We start from the raw sequence: 20,443 nt of genomic DNA on the forward strand, positions 1-20,443 counted from the left end.
AGAGAGAAAGGAGAGAGAGAGAGAGAGAGATAGAGTGAGAGAGAGTGAGAGAGAGAGAGAGAGAGAGAGAGAGAGAGAGAGAGAGAGAGAGAGAATTAATACAAAGTGACGGAAAAATGAATATTTTTCTGACAGGGCTGCTTTTGGTTCTCAGTTCGACTATGTGACATCTCAAGATACACAACTTTTGAAGAACTTTAAAACACACATTTTCTAGTGCGATTACAAGAAATATAAATATGAGATATTTGTCACTAATCAATGTCATTTTGGCCGCATACACTTTTGCTGTCCCAATCATATATGTCACACTTTTAGCATGTAGGCTAAGCTTTAAGCACATAAGGTAAACTTTAAGCCATCACTTGTAAAGAAGCAGACAAAGTTGGAAGTTAAAGTTGAACTTAAAAGTTCTTGATAGAGCGCACTGTGACCTAGCGGCTTCCTGGCGCTAAAGTTGAAGGCTGAGATGAATGGAATTCTACCGAAAGGAAGCAGGAGTACGCTTGGGAGAAAAGGAAGGTCTTAAAGGTCTTGCGGAATTGTAGGTAGACTGGAATGGATCTAATGGACAGTGGGAGACTGTTCCAGAAGCGAGGGGCTACTACAGAGAATCTAGTGCCTCCAGTTTTGGATCAGCTGAAGCACGGAACATTGAGAAGAGCCTGATTGGAGGAACAGAGGGCACGGTTGGGAGTGTAGGGAATGATGAGGGAATTAATGAAAGCCAGGGAAGTGCGGGCACGAGCCATGAAGGCCAGACAACCCATCTTGAAAAGGGAACTCTGGCAAATGGGAAGCCAGTGAAGGGATTTCAAAACAGGAGTGATGTGGAGGAACTTGGGAAAGTGAAGGATAAGACGGGCGGCCTGATTCTGGATAGCCTGAAGACGGCGTAGTTCGTAGGCCGGAGTGCCCACGTAGAGGTTATTCCCGTAATCAAGACGAGAAAGAATCATTAATAATAAGTTTAAGAGCATCGGAAGAAAAAAACACGGGACACTTTCCGAATAATCCGGAGGGAAAGGAAGCAGGAGGAGACAACTGAGCTAATCTGGGCATGCATGGAGAGGTCCCGACTGACTTTAATGCCCAAGGTCTTTGCAGAGGCCGCTGGCATGGGCGTGGGGCCAAAGGTGGAGGGCCAAAAGGCGGCAGACCAGGGGGAGGTAGTAGGGCTAGTCAGGACCAACTCCGTCTTGTCCAGATTGAGTTTAAGTTGGTTGTGGTTCATCCACTCAGAGATGAAAGCTAGTGTAGAGTGGAATTAAGGTAGGGAGTCCAAAGGAGAGGAAAGATCAAATACTAACTGGAGGACGTCCGCATAATTATACATGGAGACCCCCATGTCAAGAAGAGAGAGAATAAGGGGGTGGATGTAAAGATTAAAAGGAAGAGGGGACAGGGAGGAACCTTGGGGGACCCCGCATGGAACCAAGCGGGTGGGGGCAATGAAACCAGAAAGATGGACCGCCTGAGTCTGTTCTTTAAGAAAAGAGGCGAGCCAAGAGAGGGCAGTGCCCCGAACGCCCGCTGCACGGACACGGCCGAGAAGGATGGAGTGGTCGACCGTGTCAAACGCAGCGGACAAAGCAAGGAGCACGAAGGCTTGTGGTAGGTTGGAATCAGCCTTGCTCTTTAGCTCGTCAAGAACGGACAGGACCACTGACTCAGTAGAGTGGGCCGGGCGGAATCCCGCTTGGTGGGAGGCCAAAAAGTTGGTTATCCTCAATGAAAGTGGAGAGACAAGTTGTAATATAACTGTAATATAAATGGGTCTAAAGTTGGACGGAAGGGAGGGGTCTAAGCCGGCTTTTTTAAAATGGGGGAAACTATGGTTGATTTCAAGGATTTCAGGACTAGGCCTGAGGAGATAGAGGCATTAACCCCTTCGATGCTCATGACGAGCTCAGCTCGTCATGAGGCACAGCGGAGCTGTGCTGATGACGAGCTGAGCTCGTCATGAACAATGGGAGTCATGAAATATCAGCACAGGAAAAAATCTCCCTAGCAGCCAAGGTGTTAAGAAGGGAAAGGGGGGGGGGATCAGGGCAGTGAGTGAAGAGCTCTCTCAGAATGTGAGCTGGAACACAGTCAGCCGGGGAGCCTGACTTCACTTTCTGGAGTAAAGCAAGAAAGGAGTCCAAAGAGATGGGGGGAAACTGGTCAAGGGAAGAAGTGGGCGGAGGGAGAGCAGGGGAAGGGGTGGCTAAGATACTGAAGGGATGTTAGATTTGATCTTCACGATTTTCTCTAAAAAGAAATCATTCAGGGACAAACAGAACGCTTGGGAGGGGATGAGGTTAAGATTGGCCCTGTCAGAAGCAACTAAGTTGCGAACTATCGAGAAAATCTCTTTGGGCTTATTGGCTTATGAGGTGATTTTCTCCGAAAAGTAAGTGGTTTTAGCTGAGAGGATAGCCCTCTTATAGTTAGCTAGAAGACACTTGTATTTAGCTCGCAAGAGAGGACAGTAGTTGCGCCTCCAATGGAGTTCAGAGCGCCTAAGGTCCAGTTTAAGAATTTTCAACTCGTCCGTAAACCACTTTTGGGCATCATGGGGGCGGCAAGACTTGACTTTCCTGAGGGGGCAACCAGGTCAGAAGAAAAGGACAGCCAGTGATTCACGGCGCCTAATTGAAGATCAAGGGAAAGGTTAAGAAGATCGGGGGGAGAGGAAGCGAGAGAAGCACCGAGAGAATTGAGATCAACCCGATTCCAATTGCCAGCCAAAATATTCTTGGGTAGGGGAATCCCTTTAACTGAGGCGCCAGACTGATCATGAGATATCTGGGAGAAAAATCTAAAAAAAATAAAAATTCAAAAACGTACACCAACCCTGCAAAATATATGTTGAAGAATCATTGGAAATAGATCATGAAAAGACTTGGGGCCTAATTAGGATGTCGGTCAGACAAGCGTCCGACCTCCACTGTTGCGGAATGGAACCGCCCGACCGTAGATTGGCGGTTCCACCCACGGTATTTCGATACACACATCCATTTTACAATTGCAGCTTGTGCAGTAGGCAGAAAAGGGCCACAGCACAAGCTACAATTGTTACCTGGATGTTTTCAAACATCCCTGCACCTTGTGGCAGGCACCATGAGGTGCCTGCCACACAGTACATGAATGTTTCGAAGGCCGCCAGGCCCTATAGCGGGGGACCAGGGTGAAAAAGGGCTCTGCTAGGGGCCCTCAAATGCACTTTCCACCTGCCTTTTCATGAAGGGCGAGCCGCCATTAAGGAGCAGGTTTAAAGCGACATCAGCATTACCATTCTGCCCGCCGCCCAGACGGGCTCTGTGAGCCTGTCAGAAGTTGAGCAGAATGTCCACTGCGTGTTTCCCCTCTGACCGTCAGTATTGTAATATGGCTGTCGAACAGAAACCATTAATGTTGAGCGGAAAGCCTCCGACTAGCTGTCGGATGGCCTCCGCCTGACAATCATAATCGTACCCATAGCTAAATCATCGTAAAAGCGTTGCGTAGATAGAAGCAAATACATTAACCCCTCCCATGCTGATGATGAGCTCAGCTCATCATCAGCCACGGTGCTCGTGTGCTGATGACGAGCTGAGCTCGTCATGGCCCGTGGAACGCTCGCACGCTGGGCGAATTCCCCTAATTTGCTGATAGTTCCACTAAATGGGCGTGGTCATGACGAGCTGAGCTCGTCATCAGCACACCAGCACTGTGCTGCATGACGAGCTGAGCGCGTTATCAGCACAGGTGTGCTGTGCGCGCCCACCCCCCATCACAATGGAGGAATTACCCCTGCAGCGAAGGGGTTAAGTAATATAGGTTCATAGTTTAACTTGTTTCACTTGGTAATCCAATGTGTATCAAATCAAAAGAAAAATGCGGTGCATTTAGGTGTTATAAAATTGTTAACCATTCTTATCAAAATAATGATGTCTGTGAAGTACTAACGAAATCTAACATGGTCTAGAAATAAGTTAAATGTAATATTGAAAAGATTCAGGTTTAAACTCCACATTGGCATATGCGAAATCAAGTGAGAAAAGACAAATGGGTCCTAATGTCTATACTGAGGCCAAATGCTTTGAAAGTTTTAGGGAATAATATTCATACACTTACTAATGCAAATTATTTGAAACAATATTAATAATTTATGTTGTGAAATAATTTTACACGTTGATACTTTAAAAGTACAGTAATATGTTGCAGTTACAAGTGCTAATTACAACAAAACTAAAGTGCTTTGTGAGTGCAAAAAAGATTAAATAAAATATATAGGGACCCAAAGGATTCTGAATGCATAATTCCATTATTTCTATAATCTGTATTTCATGAACCAAATTCAATTTTCCTCACTTCGCTTGATGCTGTTCTCATGGAAAGGCTTCGCAAACTTGCAATGTGAAGAGAAACTACGTCTCATTGATAGAGTTCCCATTTGCATACTAGCACTGTTTGCAACAATTTTGTTACTTTGGGAACACGTGCAGTGAGAAACTGACCTCTTAAACTCACAGATATGCTTCTGCTAAAAGGCCGTTGTTTGGAAGCTATACATACTAGATGGTTTGACCAGTGGCGGCTGGTGACATTTGAAAGCAGTGGGGCGTAAAATCATTCTCATACTGCACCGTAGCAAGCGAGCGGGAACAACCGAAGGGGTTTTGGTGGGATAACCCCCCAAGAAATTTTTGACAAAAGAGTGGACAAATGTTGCATTTTCAAGCAAATTTGATAAACCAGGGAGGTCAAAGAAAGAAATTGTGAAAGTGCAGTTATTAAATTAATAAAGAGATGTCATAACATACATAGCTGCGTATTCAGTATAACCACAGAGCTTCTTAACAGACTTTGCGATACAATGCATTTTTGAGTACAGACCCAGACGTAGAAACTGCACCAGACTATGGGCCCCCAGACCAAACTACCATGCAGCAAGAATGCATTTATTTCAATTTATATCTAGATACTAAGCTGAGCCGTCCAAAAGAGACTACAAAAGTTACAAATTACTAATTTAATTATACCCTGTCAAGTCTTTCTCATTCCATTATCATGTTTGTTCATGACACCTCAGGCATTCAAATTTCGGGGTGCACCCATAGAATATTGCAAAGGAAGACTGTGCGAATGAAAACATAGCTTATTGCTGGTCTATAAGGAATCTTCCTCAAATAGTGCGCGATGGCGCGCTGTTGGTTACAGACAATGTGGTGATGTTAGCGTGGTTTCCATGCGATTGAGGGCTCGCGTGCTAAGTGCCAGAGTCAATGCTGACAACACCTTTGTGAGGGGAAGTCATTTCATTCCTTCTAATTTCATGAGAACATGCAACACAGAAATATTGGGTCTCTCGCACAACTACACATTTATCATGCTACCAGCAAAGTTTAAAGAAACGAGTACCAACTCTGAAGGTATAGCTTCAATATCACAACCCATAGAGCTCAACAGAGGTTTTCATGCATTGGTGTGGCGTTTCATTGTACAGTTTTCACCAGGCATTATTTTGATACATTTCTGTTTTAGAAAAAAAAATTGTACTTTCACTTTACTTGTAAATCCCGATTCAAAAGCAAGCACCTGTTGGCGCCTAAAAAAAGGATTATCGAGCCCAATAAAATATTGACCTATGAGTCGAGAACTTTCAAATGGAGCTACATGTGTCAGTGTCTCCCATACAATCAGTTGACATTCTAATATACCAACACCTTTCAGAAAGTGCTTCAATTTAAGTAGATATAAGCGGAGAAGCCTATTAAAAGCAGTTTCTCACTCATCGGATGTTGGTGGATATGGGGACAGCAACAGGTATGATCAAGGCATGACAGTGCTAAGCTGCACAGTTTGAGAGAAGCCATCAGTGTTGTGTTTGTGATGACGGCCTGAACATATCGCTAGTGCTCCGGTGTACGAAAGAACTGGCAGTATGTGGATGGGCTGCTAGGAATCGTAAGTCTTCAGCTCTGACTGAACCCGACCGCACTGTCAAGACAGCCATAACAAGAAGATTGTACACAGTTACATGATGACCAGAAATTCCTGAATGTCACTCAGGGTCAAAGATGTCAGCCTAGTTCATTATTAATATTCACTCCCAGTCCCACTCATTACCGCAGCGCTGACCTTTCCACCTGTACTCGTTGTAGTTGCTCCTCACATCTCTCTGAACTCAGATCTCCGACTCTAAGATTAATAGTGCATCGCCCGGCACCCTATGCAAAACTGTCTCGTCTCCATACATGATTTCAATGAATGCGGTGCCGGAGCAATGCATGATGCTTGCAAGGATTCAGGATAACAGCCAGGCCAGACTTACTTTGGACCTAGGGGGAATCAGTATACTGGAGTATAGGTAAAGAAACGCACGAGTCAGATGATTTACAGTACGGTACGAGTGAATAAGTATTTGATTGCAAAAAAAAGCTGAAATATGAGTAAGCAGAACTGTAGCCAGACTCAGACACGGTTCATTCCACAGATCGGCGAGTCTCGCCTACGCACAGACAAGACGAGCATTGCATCACAATTGCACAACAATAGCCACATGGATGGCTTACTACTGGGCCAGACCCCGCCACATAAAATATATATTTAAACAATCCTACCTGAGGTCCGACTCCTGAGCAGGCCCCGGGTCCGTTGGCGCCACTACAGACCCTCTCAGCTATGTGACTTTCAGTTTCACACTTACTCTCTTCCGAGCAGCCAACACCCACGCGCTGCACCATCCTGCTGCAGCAGCCAATCCTGGCGCCACGTGAACAGCGCCACTGCGCCAGGATTGGATTACGAGCAGGACACTATCTGCCCTACATGAGACCGAGGCCCCGGGTCCCCCTATGTATCTGAGTGCTAAGGAGGGAGGGGGAGGGGAGGGAAGGTCTACTGTACGCTTGCGCGGGACAGTCAAAAAATTGACTACTCCGGGATTTACCATGCGCAGTCAGCACCTCGCTGCCTGTCTGTGTGACCTGCCTGCCTGTCACTTTGCTGCAGCCCCGCCCCCCTCGGCCCACTTCCTTATGGATGCCAGATTCGGCCGGGCTTTTCCCAAAGCAGGTAGCGCGCAGTGCGCTCGGCTCAAATTTCATTTTAAAAAGTCCGATTTATTTTTTAAAAGTCATTATTCATGGCAGTGCAGTCGTCCATGGCTAGTGGGGCAACGCCCCAACGCCCCCAATGGACGCACCGCCACTGGGTTTGACAGCTTAAGTGATGATCACCACATTTTTGCTATAATATGTGTTGTCTTCCTGCTGCATGACAATCACCCTTTACGAACTGACCAATGGAATGAGTAGTCAGACCAGATGAGGGGACCTAGGAGGTGTCACCCTCAAACTTGAGGTTCGACTGATTCTCTTCAGGAGATTAGGTCGAGCTGTGACAATACTGTATTTGTATAGCTTAGTTTTGGAAATTATATATATGAATCTAATTACGAGTTTGTAGGTCAGTTACCTGATTCCTGGTCCTCATTGGTTAACTGGATTGGGTCCCTGTTATTCAAACCCTCTCAGCACAATTCAAGATACATCGGAGAACCAAGTAAATGAACCCAAATTGTAGTGCCAGGAGATAAAGGGCTAACATTGAAAATGGGCTAAGTGTTGCTACAACACTTGCACACATATACAAGTTCTTACCTCTTTTTGCATTTCTTTTGGAAAGAAGAAGATGGGAAGAGCAGCAAGCCCCACCACACTGCTGGCCACGAGAAAGCCCATCCACCAGGCACCCACCCATCGAGGATCTTTTGGAGTGAGAACAATTTCAGCTACGAAAAAATGAAACAAAACATTTATTTGATTCATATATTGCACAAGAGAAGCTGCAAAACCTATCGATTACGGTTACTTTTCCATCCAACCCACTGCACCAACTACAAGGACAATGTTGTTAACAATATGAACATGAGAAAAAGTTTAGAAAATGGATATATATATTTACAATAGCATCTTCAATTGGGAGAAAATGGTGTCTCCTCTGAGCACACAGGGAAGAGAGACCCGGGAGACTGGACCAGCACCTAAGAAGCTTCTTCAGAATGAAGTGCATGGCTCTTCAAGGGGCAGTGCTATAAAACTCATAACAGGGGTTTCCGGCTCTAAACGTAGAGGGCCATATCCATACCAGATTTTCATGACATCTAGTTAAAAAAAATTACACACAGTGACACCTAATGGAACTATTTTGCATACGCAAAGGTCATCCTGAAAATCTAGTACCAATCAGGCCCTCCTGACCACATGTTAGAGGAGTTGGCAGTTATGAGCAAATGAGCTGTAATGTGCAACTCTAACCATTTCGCCTTTCCAATGACTGTGCATGTGCAAGGTATGTGCATGGTATTATGTGCTGCATGATGCTGCAACATTTTAAGAGCAGCTGGCTACAATAGATCAGAGTAGGATAGATAAATGCTCAGCACCAGAGACAGTCCTTTTTTTTTTAATCAGGCTGCTGGGAAAGAGCTTCCCAAGCAGTCTGGTCCTTTGTTGACGATCAGTGTGCAGGGAGCACTGGCTTTATTGCAGTAAAAATGAGAGTAAAACAATCCGCTGGTCTCGTATTTCTTTCACTGAATCAGTGCTTGGGAGCCATCTCAGTTCTTCCAACACTGATTCTAAATTACAGGAATGTTTGGAAAGGGTTCCTCTGCCCAGTGGATCCCTGCTGGAGGATTGCCACAAGAGTACGATCCCCGAGCAGGGATTCACCAAAAGGGATGAGGGAGCAGCTCATTGGTCAAGGGTTTGAGCTTCCCCTGGCAATTTATCTATAATGCAGTCATTCTGCCCCCCTCCCCCCCCCGGTGGGCACATGGAGGAAATTGCCCTCACCCTCACCCCCGGGGGGCAGAAAGCATACTAGGCACCAGGGATTTATTTTAAAATAAAATTACATGGGTGGGACTGCCCTGAATGGGCATGACCATGCAATTACCCCTAATAAAAAGGGAAACAGTGTGCTGGAGGTCACCAAATGTTCCTTTTCCTGAGCATCTATGGCAGTGTAAGTTGAAGGGATGGGACGTATTCTACTCAAAAGGATCCTCATTAAATAGGAATAGAGCTTGAGGCATGATGGCAGGAAGGGTCGTGCTAGGGAGAATTCACAGCCAGCTAGTCGGTGCGTGAGATAGCGAGGAGACAGCAGGAGGTAGCGGCCGCAGCACAGGGCTGTCGCAGCGGAGGCGGCTGACACAGAGCCACTGCAGGGCTGCAGCCAGGCTGCTTTGACCACAGAGGATTGAATGGGGGGGAGAGGTAGAAAAGGCTGCAATGTTCTTCACATTCCCATGCTCATCTGGTTTGGCAGCCCTGTCCCCCTGCCCTTTGTTCCACCTGATTCTGCCGCAGCCACACAGTATTCAGTATGATGGTAGAGCAGCTCAAACAGATGAAACAGCCTGTGTTATACTGCACGGTTTTAATAAAAGACCCAGTTAAGGCCAAAGATCCAGCTTGCAGTGCCCGACTCTGGGGGGGCCACGGAGATCGGCCATAGATATTAAAGGTGGAGAAGGAGATATACTCCACAGCCGCATTAGCCCTGAGCACCTGAAACAAACTGAGTGTGTGAATAAGAAGACCTGCAAGATCCTGTAATACCAGCTGGCAACCTCAGGGGTGACAATGATGAGACCGTTGAGGTGAGCAGCTGAGCCTGGTCTTTGTGCCTGGTTTTGGGGCTGCACAGAACTGATGAACCAGTAACCAAGGTGCAAGAAGGGCACAGGGAGAGACGCTTACAGCAGCCACAATAGCAGCCAGGGAGAGGCGGGGCAGAAGGGTTTGCCCCCCACATTCCGGTAGAGTTCCAAAAGTCCTGAAACTGCAGCGGCGGCCCATTTAGGTTTAGGTCTGGCTTGTGGTCTGTGGTTTGTGGTGTCCACTAACTCATCTCTAATCCTGGAATAGTAGACTCAAGGTCAAAGGAAAACAAGATCCAATAATTGATGAGAGACACTTGACATTTTTTTCTTTGACCCTTGGAAAGAGCCTCATATTGTCTACAACACCGTGCAGCGAGCTCGTGCCCCCCCGATCTTTTCAGGCTGAGCTGGAATATAGGGGAGGTGAGGCGGCGCTGGTGGCTGGAATCAAATTGAAAGAGTGCTGGAAACATTTGCCCTCTACCTTGCCTGTAGTCACAGTAGGAACATTGTGCAGTTTCGCCAGGGTTTTGGCATTGGTCCCAGTAAGGTTTCAGTGTGGTTCTTGCCTGGTTGGAGACTGCCTGTTGAGAGGGCCTAGGCTACAGCTCCCTTGACGTGCATTGGCACTGGCATCAGGTCAGTGCGGCTTGCTCCTCTGGGGGGGATTGCAACCCATGTGTGCACACTGCTCAATCTTTGGCTTCATCAGGGAGAACTCTTCAGATTGACCTGCGTGACACTGTTGTGCACAACTCAGCTTAGGGTGGTGTTGTCTATTTCAATGTAAATTTTCTGACTTTGGTTTATGATGAGTTCAGGAGGAATTTAGGGGCAGGTCATCATATTAATAAGAAGGGGGCGGCAGAAGGGAAGACAAAGACTGACATGAACGATACATCCACCTGCACTGACGATTTAGTAGGTGACACTTTGATACTACCAGCGCCTACTTCAGTTTCACTTTCAGTTGTGTTTTGCAGAGGAGCTGCTGCTGAGCGAGGAGCGAGGAGCAAGGGAGACCGCGGGAGACTGCGGGAAGGCTGCAGCGGCGGTGAGTGGTGTCGGCGTCGGCGTTGATGCACGGGGAGCCGGAGTTGCTGGCACTTGCACACCGGGCTTTGACACCCTCTCGGCATCCTCGGTACTGCCGTGATCCGCCGAGCCCACTGAGCACGCCGCCGCCCGCCCGCCCGTCCTCCACCATCCGCCATCTCTGCTGTTTTCCCTGGTGGCGAGCGGGGGTGCAGGGCGATTGGGGCTGCTGCTGCTGCTTTTGCTCAGCTGCTCCACTAACAGTGCTCCCGGTCCAGCGCGGACGGCGGCGGCGATCAGTTGTGAGCCCCCGGGGGCAGTCTGCGAGAGTGGGGGAATCGACCACCTCAACCCCAGCGCCGGTCTGCCACCCAACCGCCTCCCCCCCACTCTAACTGCAGAGAGGTGCCACGTACAGCCGACTGCCATAAAAAAAAAAAAACTCACGGAAGCCCCCAGCAAAAAAAGAAATAGTCACAAGTGGAGGAGGAAGAGCATCAAGCTTTTAGCTCTATACTGCCCCCCACTTACACACTGTCACGTTGTCGTGTTGGTCTGTCCTGGCTCACACCAAGACCCCAGCACCTCACCATTAAGGGGCTACAGGGGGACAAGGAGGCACTAGAAAGAGCACAAGGTGGATACAGCAGCACACCACACCACCAGTACCAGCACCAGCGGTGGAAGGAAACCGCAAAGAGACCCCACTGATTCATAGTGGGAATCAGCACTGCCAGAGGCCCAGAACAGCTCACGGATCCCCGGGGGGGGGGGGAGTTAGAAAAACATTAAACGTTAAAGAGGCATAAGGCAGAGTGGAGGAGAAATAAAGGCACCAGTAGACGGTCAATAGAATATCCGACATGAGGTCTGGAAGAATAAGAAGAACCCTCACAAGGCCTTCTCTCAAACCCAAAAAGAAGGCAGCCCTACAGCCACTCAATGGGAGTAATGGGAGTAAAGAAACCTCAGAAACAGATGACCCTACTGGGTGCAACACCGAGGGCAACGGTACCATCAGCATAAGCGACACCCTGGAAACAAACGTCCGTCTAACAGACGGCCCAATAGAAAGCCGAGCAATGAATTTGCAACCTACAATGGTCCTAGGAGGTGAAAAACAGCCAAAAGGAACCCCAATAAGAGTTAAAGGAGCCAAAAGGAAAAAGCAGGACGAGATTGTTGACATAGACATAGATACAGATGAACAGTCAACAAAAAAGCACTCGAGTCTTTACCAGCCTAAAATTTACACAAAATTTACCTTTCTCAAAGATCCTGGCAACATAATCTACTCAAACAATAAAATCATTACGGGTCTACAATCCCCACTGCGACCGGAGGCAGCGGAAAGCCAGTCAGCAGCAGAACGTCAGACACTCCAAGTAACTGGAACAACAGTAGTTGAAATTCATAACTCCCAAACTGAAACGGAGACAACAGCCCATTGGAAAACCAAAAGGGGGGACGCAGCACAAGGGGGACAAAATGGTAACAGTGCAGAAGCCTCTGATGCGGACAGCGGCCAGCTTAGTCGCCACACCAACTCCTCACCACATGCAGGGCACCCGGTACAGAGTTCTGGGAAACTCACGCCCGTGAATGAAAAGAGCCCAGACAAGAAAAATGGGGCCTCACAAACTAATGATCTATCCGAGCATCAGCAGGCCAACGACCTGAGAGAACACTCCCCCTCTTCCCTAAATCCTCAAACACATCAGAACTCCCAGAGCAAACATGAAGGACTATTTACAACTCGCCATGCAGCACACTGCAACCCAAACATGCAACCAGTTACGCATCATGAAAACCTAATAGTCGAGGAACAGCAAAGGAGCTCCAATCCACCAACTCACCCTTCACAACTCCCACCTGTGGACCTCAGTAATCCAGACATGACTTTTCTGGCAACACAAGAATGGGAGGACTTAGTAGCTTCATACAGCGTAAAGCCTACCCACAACAGCTCTACGGAAGACCTCGCCTCCCCGTCCATTGCAGGGAGTAACGGTCCCACCAACATATTTTGGGCAAACTTACTGAACACAATTCAACTGTCAGCCACAGCACTGCAGTATCAATCAGACAAACTGGACCTGCAGCTAACCGTCCTCCAGGCGCTAGCAGATGCCACAACAGGGATAGAAAATAAACTATCAGATCTTAATGGCCTTATAAAAAGAGGGCAAGAATCAGCAAAACTATCACAAATAATAAGAACTGAGTGCATCTGCTCCCCGATAATTGATAAGCTATCAACACTACCGACAATTCTGGGGAACCTCCTGGTGGACTTAAAAGAAAACATCACAACACAGCTAGCCACAGAGGCAAAGACCAGCAGCACAGGTCCCAGCCAAAAAACACCAGGTGGCAAGATCCACCCCATCTCCAGCAAGCAAGGCGATCTATCCCCAAAACCCATAAGCATTAGAGATGATTCCCTCCTGATCACTTCCACCATCGGCAGGGAAGGGGCAGAGCCATCTACAAATGCACGTGCCCGCCGTAAACAAAAAAGGAAGGGCAGGAATAGAAAGACAATAGACATTTGTTGTATCAATAAGATTGAGTCAATAACAACGCCAGGAGATAAAGAACAAAAACGAAAAAACGAGAAGCTCATGGAGGACACAAAGTCACCTCCCACAGATATCCAATCTACCGACACTACGACTCTGGAACTAGCAGAGACCTCAACACTGAAACAAGTAAAAGAGGGAGCAGGCAAACAGATGGAGCAGGAAGTCACCAGCCCAGTCATTACAAAACAGCTTACCCCTGCAACAGATACCGCACACGACATACGGAGTAGCGGAAGTATAACAGAAGTTAAAAAGTCAACAGTATTGTCACAACAAACGCAATGTGGAACGCACAACAAAGATCAGGCCCAAGGGGTTTTGACCCACTTCAGTAAAGATAATATAAACACTAACCAGTCAATAATCCATGCTGAACTTTGTAAGAACACCACCACCTGGAATCAACATGGAATCACCACTACTTACAAGGACACGTTACATAGTGTCGAACCCCCAAACAGTGTCAACCAACACATGACACCCACTTATCCGTGCAGACAGTCCCCAGGAACAAATGAGACAGACATCATTCTGTTCATCCCCGAATTCAAATCTAGAGGTAGAGTGGACACCCTAAACAGGGGTAATATACTAAGACTCATCCACTCAATTGAAAGTCTATCACACATTAACACAGCAGATCTGCTATCAATTGAATTTCACTCACCAACTGACCGACGAGACAGTGATACAACAAAGTCAGTATGGAAAACAAAAGAAATAGCAGGTCGAATTTTAGGGGAAACACTCAGATTCTCCACATGGGGAATAAAATTGGTACCGGGAAAGAAACCCGCTTATCCCACCCCACTCCTAGAAGGAAGTAATAAAGACCACCCACTAAAAGTGAACTCGATTCTAAAAGGAGCACGCAGTAACTCACCAGGACCGAATGACACTTCAACATCTTCGACAACCTACCAACTTAACCCAAGCTGGGCAAACATACGGCGGACAATAACCGCAGGCGCCACAAAGTGACAAAGGTCACCAAGCCACTCCTCCACAAAAGCTGACGCACCAAACATAAAAATATGCATTTGGAACATAAACGGTCTGACTGGTAAACTAGACGACCCAAACACACTAAACCACCTAAAATCATTCGACCTGATTCTGCTCCAAGAAACCTGGGAGGAGAAAGAGTTCTCCCTTCAAGGATACTCAACCCAAATTCACCCAGCCATAAGAAACTCGTCCTATGGTCACAGCTCAGGAGGTCTGGCATCGCTAGCTTCGATACTCACCATAGGAAAAATAGAAGCAATAAAGGCAAAAATAACACCTCCAAGTGCCATACAGGCTATAGTAATAACTATCAAAATAAACCAGGTTGCCCAACAACTGCATATAATAAATACATATTTACATCCTAAGCACAGATCAAAAGGAGCGGGAGAATTGGTCAATGAGGTGGCAAGATTGATGGAAGAAAGGGAAATAGAGAACTTACTCCTGGCAGGTGATTTCAACCTTCAACTCTTCGGAGATAAATCAGAAGACGAAATGGTACAAGACCTTAACATCGCTTGGGGAATTCCCAACCAAGCCGCACCTACTCCCAAAAAGCAAACAAGATGCTCAAGTCAGCTATTAAGAGGTCTAGAGCAACTAAATCTGAGGGTATTAAACAGTCGATTTGAAGAGGACACACCTCCAGCATTCACGTACTTTTCTTCATCTACCTCTTCGCATCTCGACTTTACCCTCGTAACACTCCCTCTGTTTGACGCAATTTGCTCATTCAAGATCGGTGTAAATGGTGAAAGCGACCATCAACCACAGGAAGTGGAACTATACGGTTCCAGAGGGATTGATCTGGAAGAAAGAAAAACTGCTGGCACTGAGCACTCCACCAATCTCAGACGGATAAGGTGCAAGACTGATGAAGTAGAAGAGCTTACAATCAATGCAAGAGTAATCCTGAATCAGATCTCAAGTGCGTCAAGGAACCCACTAGAGGCCTGGGAAGACTTTGTAGCAGAACTCGGAACAAAATTCGCCACAGAGCAAAAATTCTATACCACGACCTCATCAACCTACACATCAGTAAAAGTAACTACACAGGAGATAAAAAAACTAAAACGGGAAATAACCATAATCCTTAGGAAACTCCGTAAACAACCAAACAACGACCCCCTGCATGAGGAACTGCGATCCCTAAAGACTCGGCTCAACAAGACAATCTGGGAAAGGAAAAGGAAAATCAACGAGGACCTATGGGCGAAAATCGTATACGACTCTAAACAGAACAACAGTGCCAGGTTTTGGAAAACAATACAAAGCCTCCAACGTCCAAGCCACAAAGGCATAAATTCCCATGTATCCGAACCCGAATGGGCCCACTACTTATCAACACACTTCAATGACAAAACAACTGAGGTGGGCTTATCTAGAGGAAAAAATCTAACTACGAAGATCATAAAGAGCAACATGAAAATGACATCCAATCATCGAATAAATGCAAATGAAAACAAAGACACAATTCTGGTGAAGACATCATGGAACTCTGCAACGCTGGAGATAGACGGAACATTAAGCCTTAGACCACCTTTAGGCAGTGAGGAAAAAAAACATACAATAACAGCAGCTAGGATTAAGAAACAAATATCCAAAGGGAAACTGGAAGGAGCTCCTGGGCCCAATGGAGTCCCACCAATAATGTATAAGCACGAAGCCAACTTCTGGAGCGAGACACTGGTGCCACTCTTCCAGGAAGTTAGGGAAACAGCGATGTGCCCTTCAACCTGGAGCGGATCAATACTTAGTCCGATCCACAAACAGGGTGACAGGAGCACCCCAAGTAATTATCGCCTCATCGCCCTAATTGACACAGAGGCAAAGTACTACGCGGGCCTCCTCCTGGAGGAATTAACATCGTGGGCAACCCTAAAACACATCATCCCCATTAACCAAACTGGATTCTGCAGAGGACAGAGCACAATCACAAATATCATGGCGTTAACCCTACTGACAGACGCTGCCAAGACAACCAAGAGCTCACTATTTCTATGTTTTATTGATTATAGTGCAGCGTTTGATCACGTTGACCGAAATAAACTTTGGCTGAAACTAGACAAGTGGGGGATACCGGGGCCATTACTGCAGCAGCTGATACTACTGCATACTAACACCTGGGTCAAGATCAAACTTGGTAGCGGGACGCACCTTTCCAGGCAAATCAACACCACTAAAGGTCTAAAACAAGGATGCGTCCTCGCTCCCATGTTGTTCAATCTTTTCCTCGCAGACTTGCCTGGAGAGTTGGACAAAACCAATTCACACGCACCAAGGCTGGGAGATATCTTGCTATCAAACCTTCTTTATGCCGATGACCTTGTCTTGGTAAGTCGTTCCCCAATTGGACTGCAACATCTCTTGGACACTACCAACCAATTTTCAATAAAAAACGCTTTGAAGATTAACTTAAACAAGACTAAAGTCATGTCAGTGAATTACAACAAATTAAAGAAATTGGCATGGTCCTTGGATGGTCAAAGGCTGGACCAAGTTACCAACTATAAATACCTTGGCGTACTTCTAGACAGTAGAGGCTCGTTCAAACCCCAGCTAGAGGCTACAGCACGGAAGGGAACTACTTTTCAATTCACAATGAAGCCGCTACAAAAAGTTCTCCCTGAACGATCATTTGGCCCCCTCCTACAGGTGATTAATGCACGCCTCCAGCCTATGCTCACATACGGTAGCGAACCCATGCAAGGGAAGGACGCTAACGCCCTAGACAAAATAATCAGCAGAGCATACAGGGCAATCTTCCGTCTGCCAAACTATGTCTCCCCTGCCCAAATACGTCTCGAATTTGGCATCCAAAAACAAACGGTAGAGAGAAGAGGCGCCTATATAAAATGCTGGCGCAAAATCAAATGCTCGGAACGGGGAACCCTAAACGCACACCTATGGACAGAATTGTCAATACGATCAAACTCACCCGCTAAGAAATACCTTTTAAACTCTTTGGAATATCTGGACCTAACCAGCCTTTGGGAGTCATCAGCTGACAACAACAGCTTCAAAAAGGTGGTAACAAAAGCTACTAAATTAATATCATCTATCGAAGATAAAGAAACCCTGGCCAAGAGGGCACATGGGTGGGTCGTGCTGAAAGATTATAATTCCCTGAAACCGCATAAATATCTGAAAATGGGCCTCACGCGGAAGACAAAAGATAAATTTCTAAATCTGCGCTTTGGAATTCTACCAATTCTACCTCACTTGGCACCATGGAAAAGGAGGCCAGATGAACATCTTTGCCGTCTTTGCAAATCAGGGAATGAGGATTTAATCCACATAATCTGTATTTGCCCTATCCTGATAGACATAAGGCGCGCTTTATTTCGACCACTTTGGAATCAAAAAGGTGTAAAAAGCTGCAGGCAAGCCGTGATGATATGCTTCAACCCAGAAGAGGTCCAACTAAATTGCAGACTGACGAAGTTTTTTGACATTGTATCCACAAGACTTGCTCAACTACACGGCACAGTGATCAACAGCATCTAATAACTCGCCAATCAAGGAATAGTCTGCCAAGGTTCAGCCAAGCCAAAGCAAGCTGAGAAGATTGACTCATACTTTTAATTTTCACAAGTGGGCTAGAGACACTGTAATCAAGAACGATAACTCAATATGGTTTTATATACCTTTTTTTCCTTTAATAATACACGCGTTTTTAAGCTTACAACGATTTTAATGATGTACGTTTCATATTGTGAGTTTTAATTAACTGTACAATAAAGTAAACCACTGTAATACTTCAGTTTCTCAGTCCATCTCAATATATCTCTTTATCCCTCCTCCACATAAGCACTCAAAGATTACGGATTACTTAAAGTCAACTGGCAACCGTCTTGCACCCCTGAGGGGTGAATGAGGCATCGTCCCTCCTGGTAAACCTGGTACACACTGTACAGCACTGACTATCTCTGCCAAGGTTCATGCATTGGCCCCAGACCACCAAGAGGGCAATTTATTATTTTTGGAGACTGAATTTGACCATTCGGCCTCTTTTCTATTGGAAGCAGAAACTGAGAATTTGAGAGATACCAAAGAGAGCAAATTATCAAACTTCATAACTAATCCCAATAATAATACCACTGACCTCCTTACGGTATATCAGGTTACTTATCCAATTATGCAAAGCCCGTTTGACCAATTAACAGATTGGAATAATACCACAGGCTATTTTACAATCACATGTAATTTGATCCCTTTTACCCCATTATGTCCAATCAAGGTAAACTTATTGTTTAATAAACCCCTTACTACCAGCCTAGTCATTGGTGAGACCAGCTACACCGCCTTAAATGAGCACCTCGTGACTTATGAAATAGCCTCTTAATGCTACTCCGACTTAGTGCCTCTATAGAAAGAATGTGATTCTCAAAAACAAACCTCTCAGTAGCCAGATTGAAGAGAAATTATCACATAACGCAAGTGCTAACATTTGGAGCACTTTACTCAACAACTTGGAGGCAGTTTCTGCATCTTTATTTGATCAGTCTGACAAACTTGATATGCAGGTGGATATTGTAAGTGCATTGGCAGCCCACATAGTGGGAATTGATACAAAACTGTCAGCTTTGAACAACATGATTACACAATTCCAGTCAGATCCAGCTGTTGCTTATCACTCCTGCCCCTGTCACAGTATGATTGAATTTCTTGTTAGGATACTCAAATATTGGACGTTATCCTGAATCGGACTTCAATGCCTGTCCAACAGTCTAACTCTGTCTCAGCTCAATGGGACAAGATGGAGCGTAGTCAGGCCCCTTTTCTGTCTAAAGGCACTTCCAAATATCCATTGTGTGCAGGTTCACCATATCCTCCCACTAGATCCAATTTTGTCAAGGCATCTGTGGGATTAGCACTTGTGCAATGTATTATCTCTGAACCTACACCTGCTAGCACTAGCAGTGGGAATAAGGGTGTTCCAGCAGCATTTCCTCCAAATCCACATGATAGCAAAATTAGTGTTGCCACTCACGGGGTAGAGCATGTCGGCTAGCAGATAGCTACCATGAAGGCACCTACTAAAAAGGAATGTAAGAGGCTATGGAAAGCAACACATAAGCAGAGTGCTGGCAGGAACTTGCATCTTTGTGTAGCCCCCATTCAGTCTGCATTCCTCGCTAATGAGATTTCTGTAGGCAACCCATTCACTCGCCTTTCACCTTGTAAACAGTTGTCTACTGAAATATAAAAACATACTTATAATGCAATTCCGCATTAAAGCCAGAACAAAAGATTGACAATGACAGTGATGGGAAAGTTCCAACTCCAGATACCCAGTTTGGAGTTAGAGACTTGGCACCATTGCCCTCTCCTAATTAATCAGCTATAAATACTCATACTGCTAGCGCACACTCTAAGAATCCGATCACTGCCGTCTCAGGACTTAACATGCCTGTTGCATCGAATGAAGAACTGATACCCTCTTCGTCTCAGTTACCAACAGAACTGTCAACTTGCTCAATGACCACGCCAGTAAACTGGTCACCAGCCTATATTTGTCAAGTGTTTATTCTGCGCTATCTCTTCTGTGCAATGAGGGCTTCTTTGACTCTGTACCCACGTATGTAATATGGCGCATGCGCAGTCGAAGGAATTCCCTCATTTAGATAGGGCACGCCCCTATGCAAATTACGGAATACCCTCTGTTATTAGCGCTGGTGCATTAAGTGCGCCAGCGCTATTGGTATTATAGAAGGGTACGCACAAGCATCTGCGTCCTCTTCTATAATACCAAAATGCCCCGGGGGCATGCAAAGTGGGTGCAAATGCCCGTTGTGCCTCGGCGTCACCATCTGTAATACGGCCCCACGTCTAAGACACCCGAACTGCCGCCTGGCTCAATACCCCTGCACAGCACAAGCCTTTCTTGTGGATTGGCTGCTGGAACAGGGCTAGTGGATGGGGTCCTCAGACATATCCAGGACATATTCTGAAAGTATCTAACATTCAGCACTAAAACCCTATGCATTTGGACTATTTTATGCCACAGGTTCCATAATGTTATTTTTTATAGATATGTAACGCCCCCTATACTTTCGGTATGCATTGTTGCCACTCAACTATGTAGCATGCTATGATTTACTTATATGTGTTACACTCACTTCTTCCCACCACTGCAGATTACATCTACACTGTATCCTAAACAACC

At 46.1% G+C, this 20,443-nt stretch overlaps 1 protein-coding gene across 1 annotated transcript in view; it reads right to left on the reverse strand.

Annotated features, from left to right (window-relative positions):
- The window catches only part of LOC147693576 (solute carrier organic anion transporter family member 2B1-like), a 426,250-nt gene that overhangs the window by 188,776 nt on the left and 217,031 nt on the right, over nt 1–20,443 (reverse strand). Inside the window, exon 7 of the mRNA XM_086933806.1 lies at nt 7,632–7,762. Coding sequence (XP_086789932.1) covers nt 7,632–7,762 — 131 coding nt within the window. The remainder of the gene's footprint in view (nt 1–7,631; nt 7,763–20,443) is intronic.

Source organism: Lissotriton vulgaris, chromosome 8 (genome assembly GCF_964263255.1).
Source record: "Lissotriton vulgaris chromosome 8, aLisVul1.2, whole genome shotgun sequence".
In the NCBI taxonomy this organism is placed as follows: Eukaryota; Metazoa; Chordata; class Amphibia; order Caudata; family Salamandridae; genus Lissotriton; species Lissotriton vulgaris.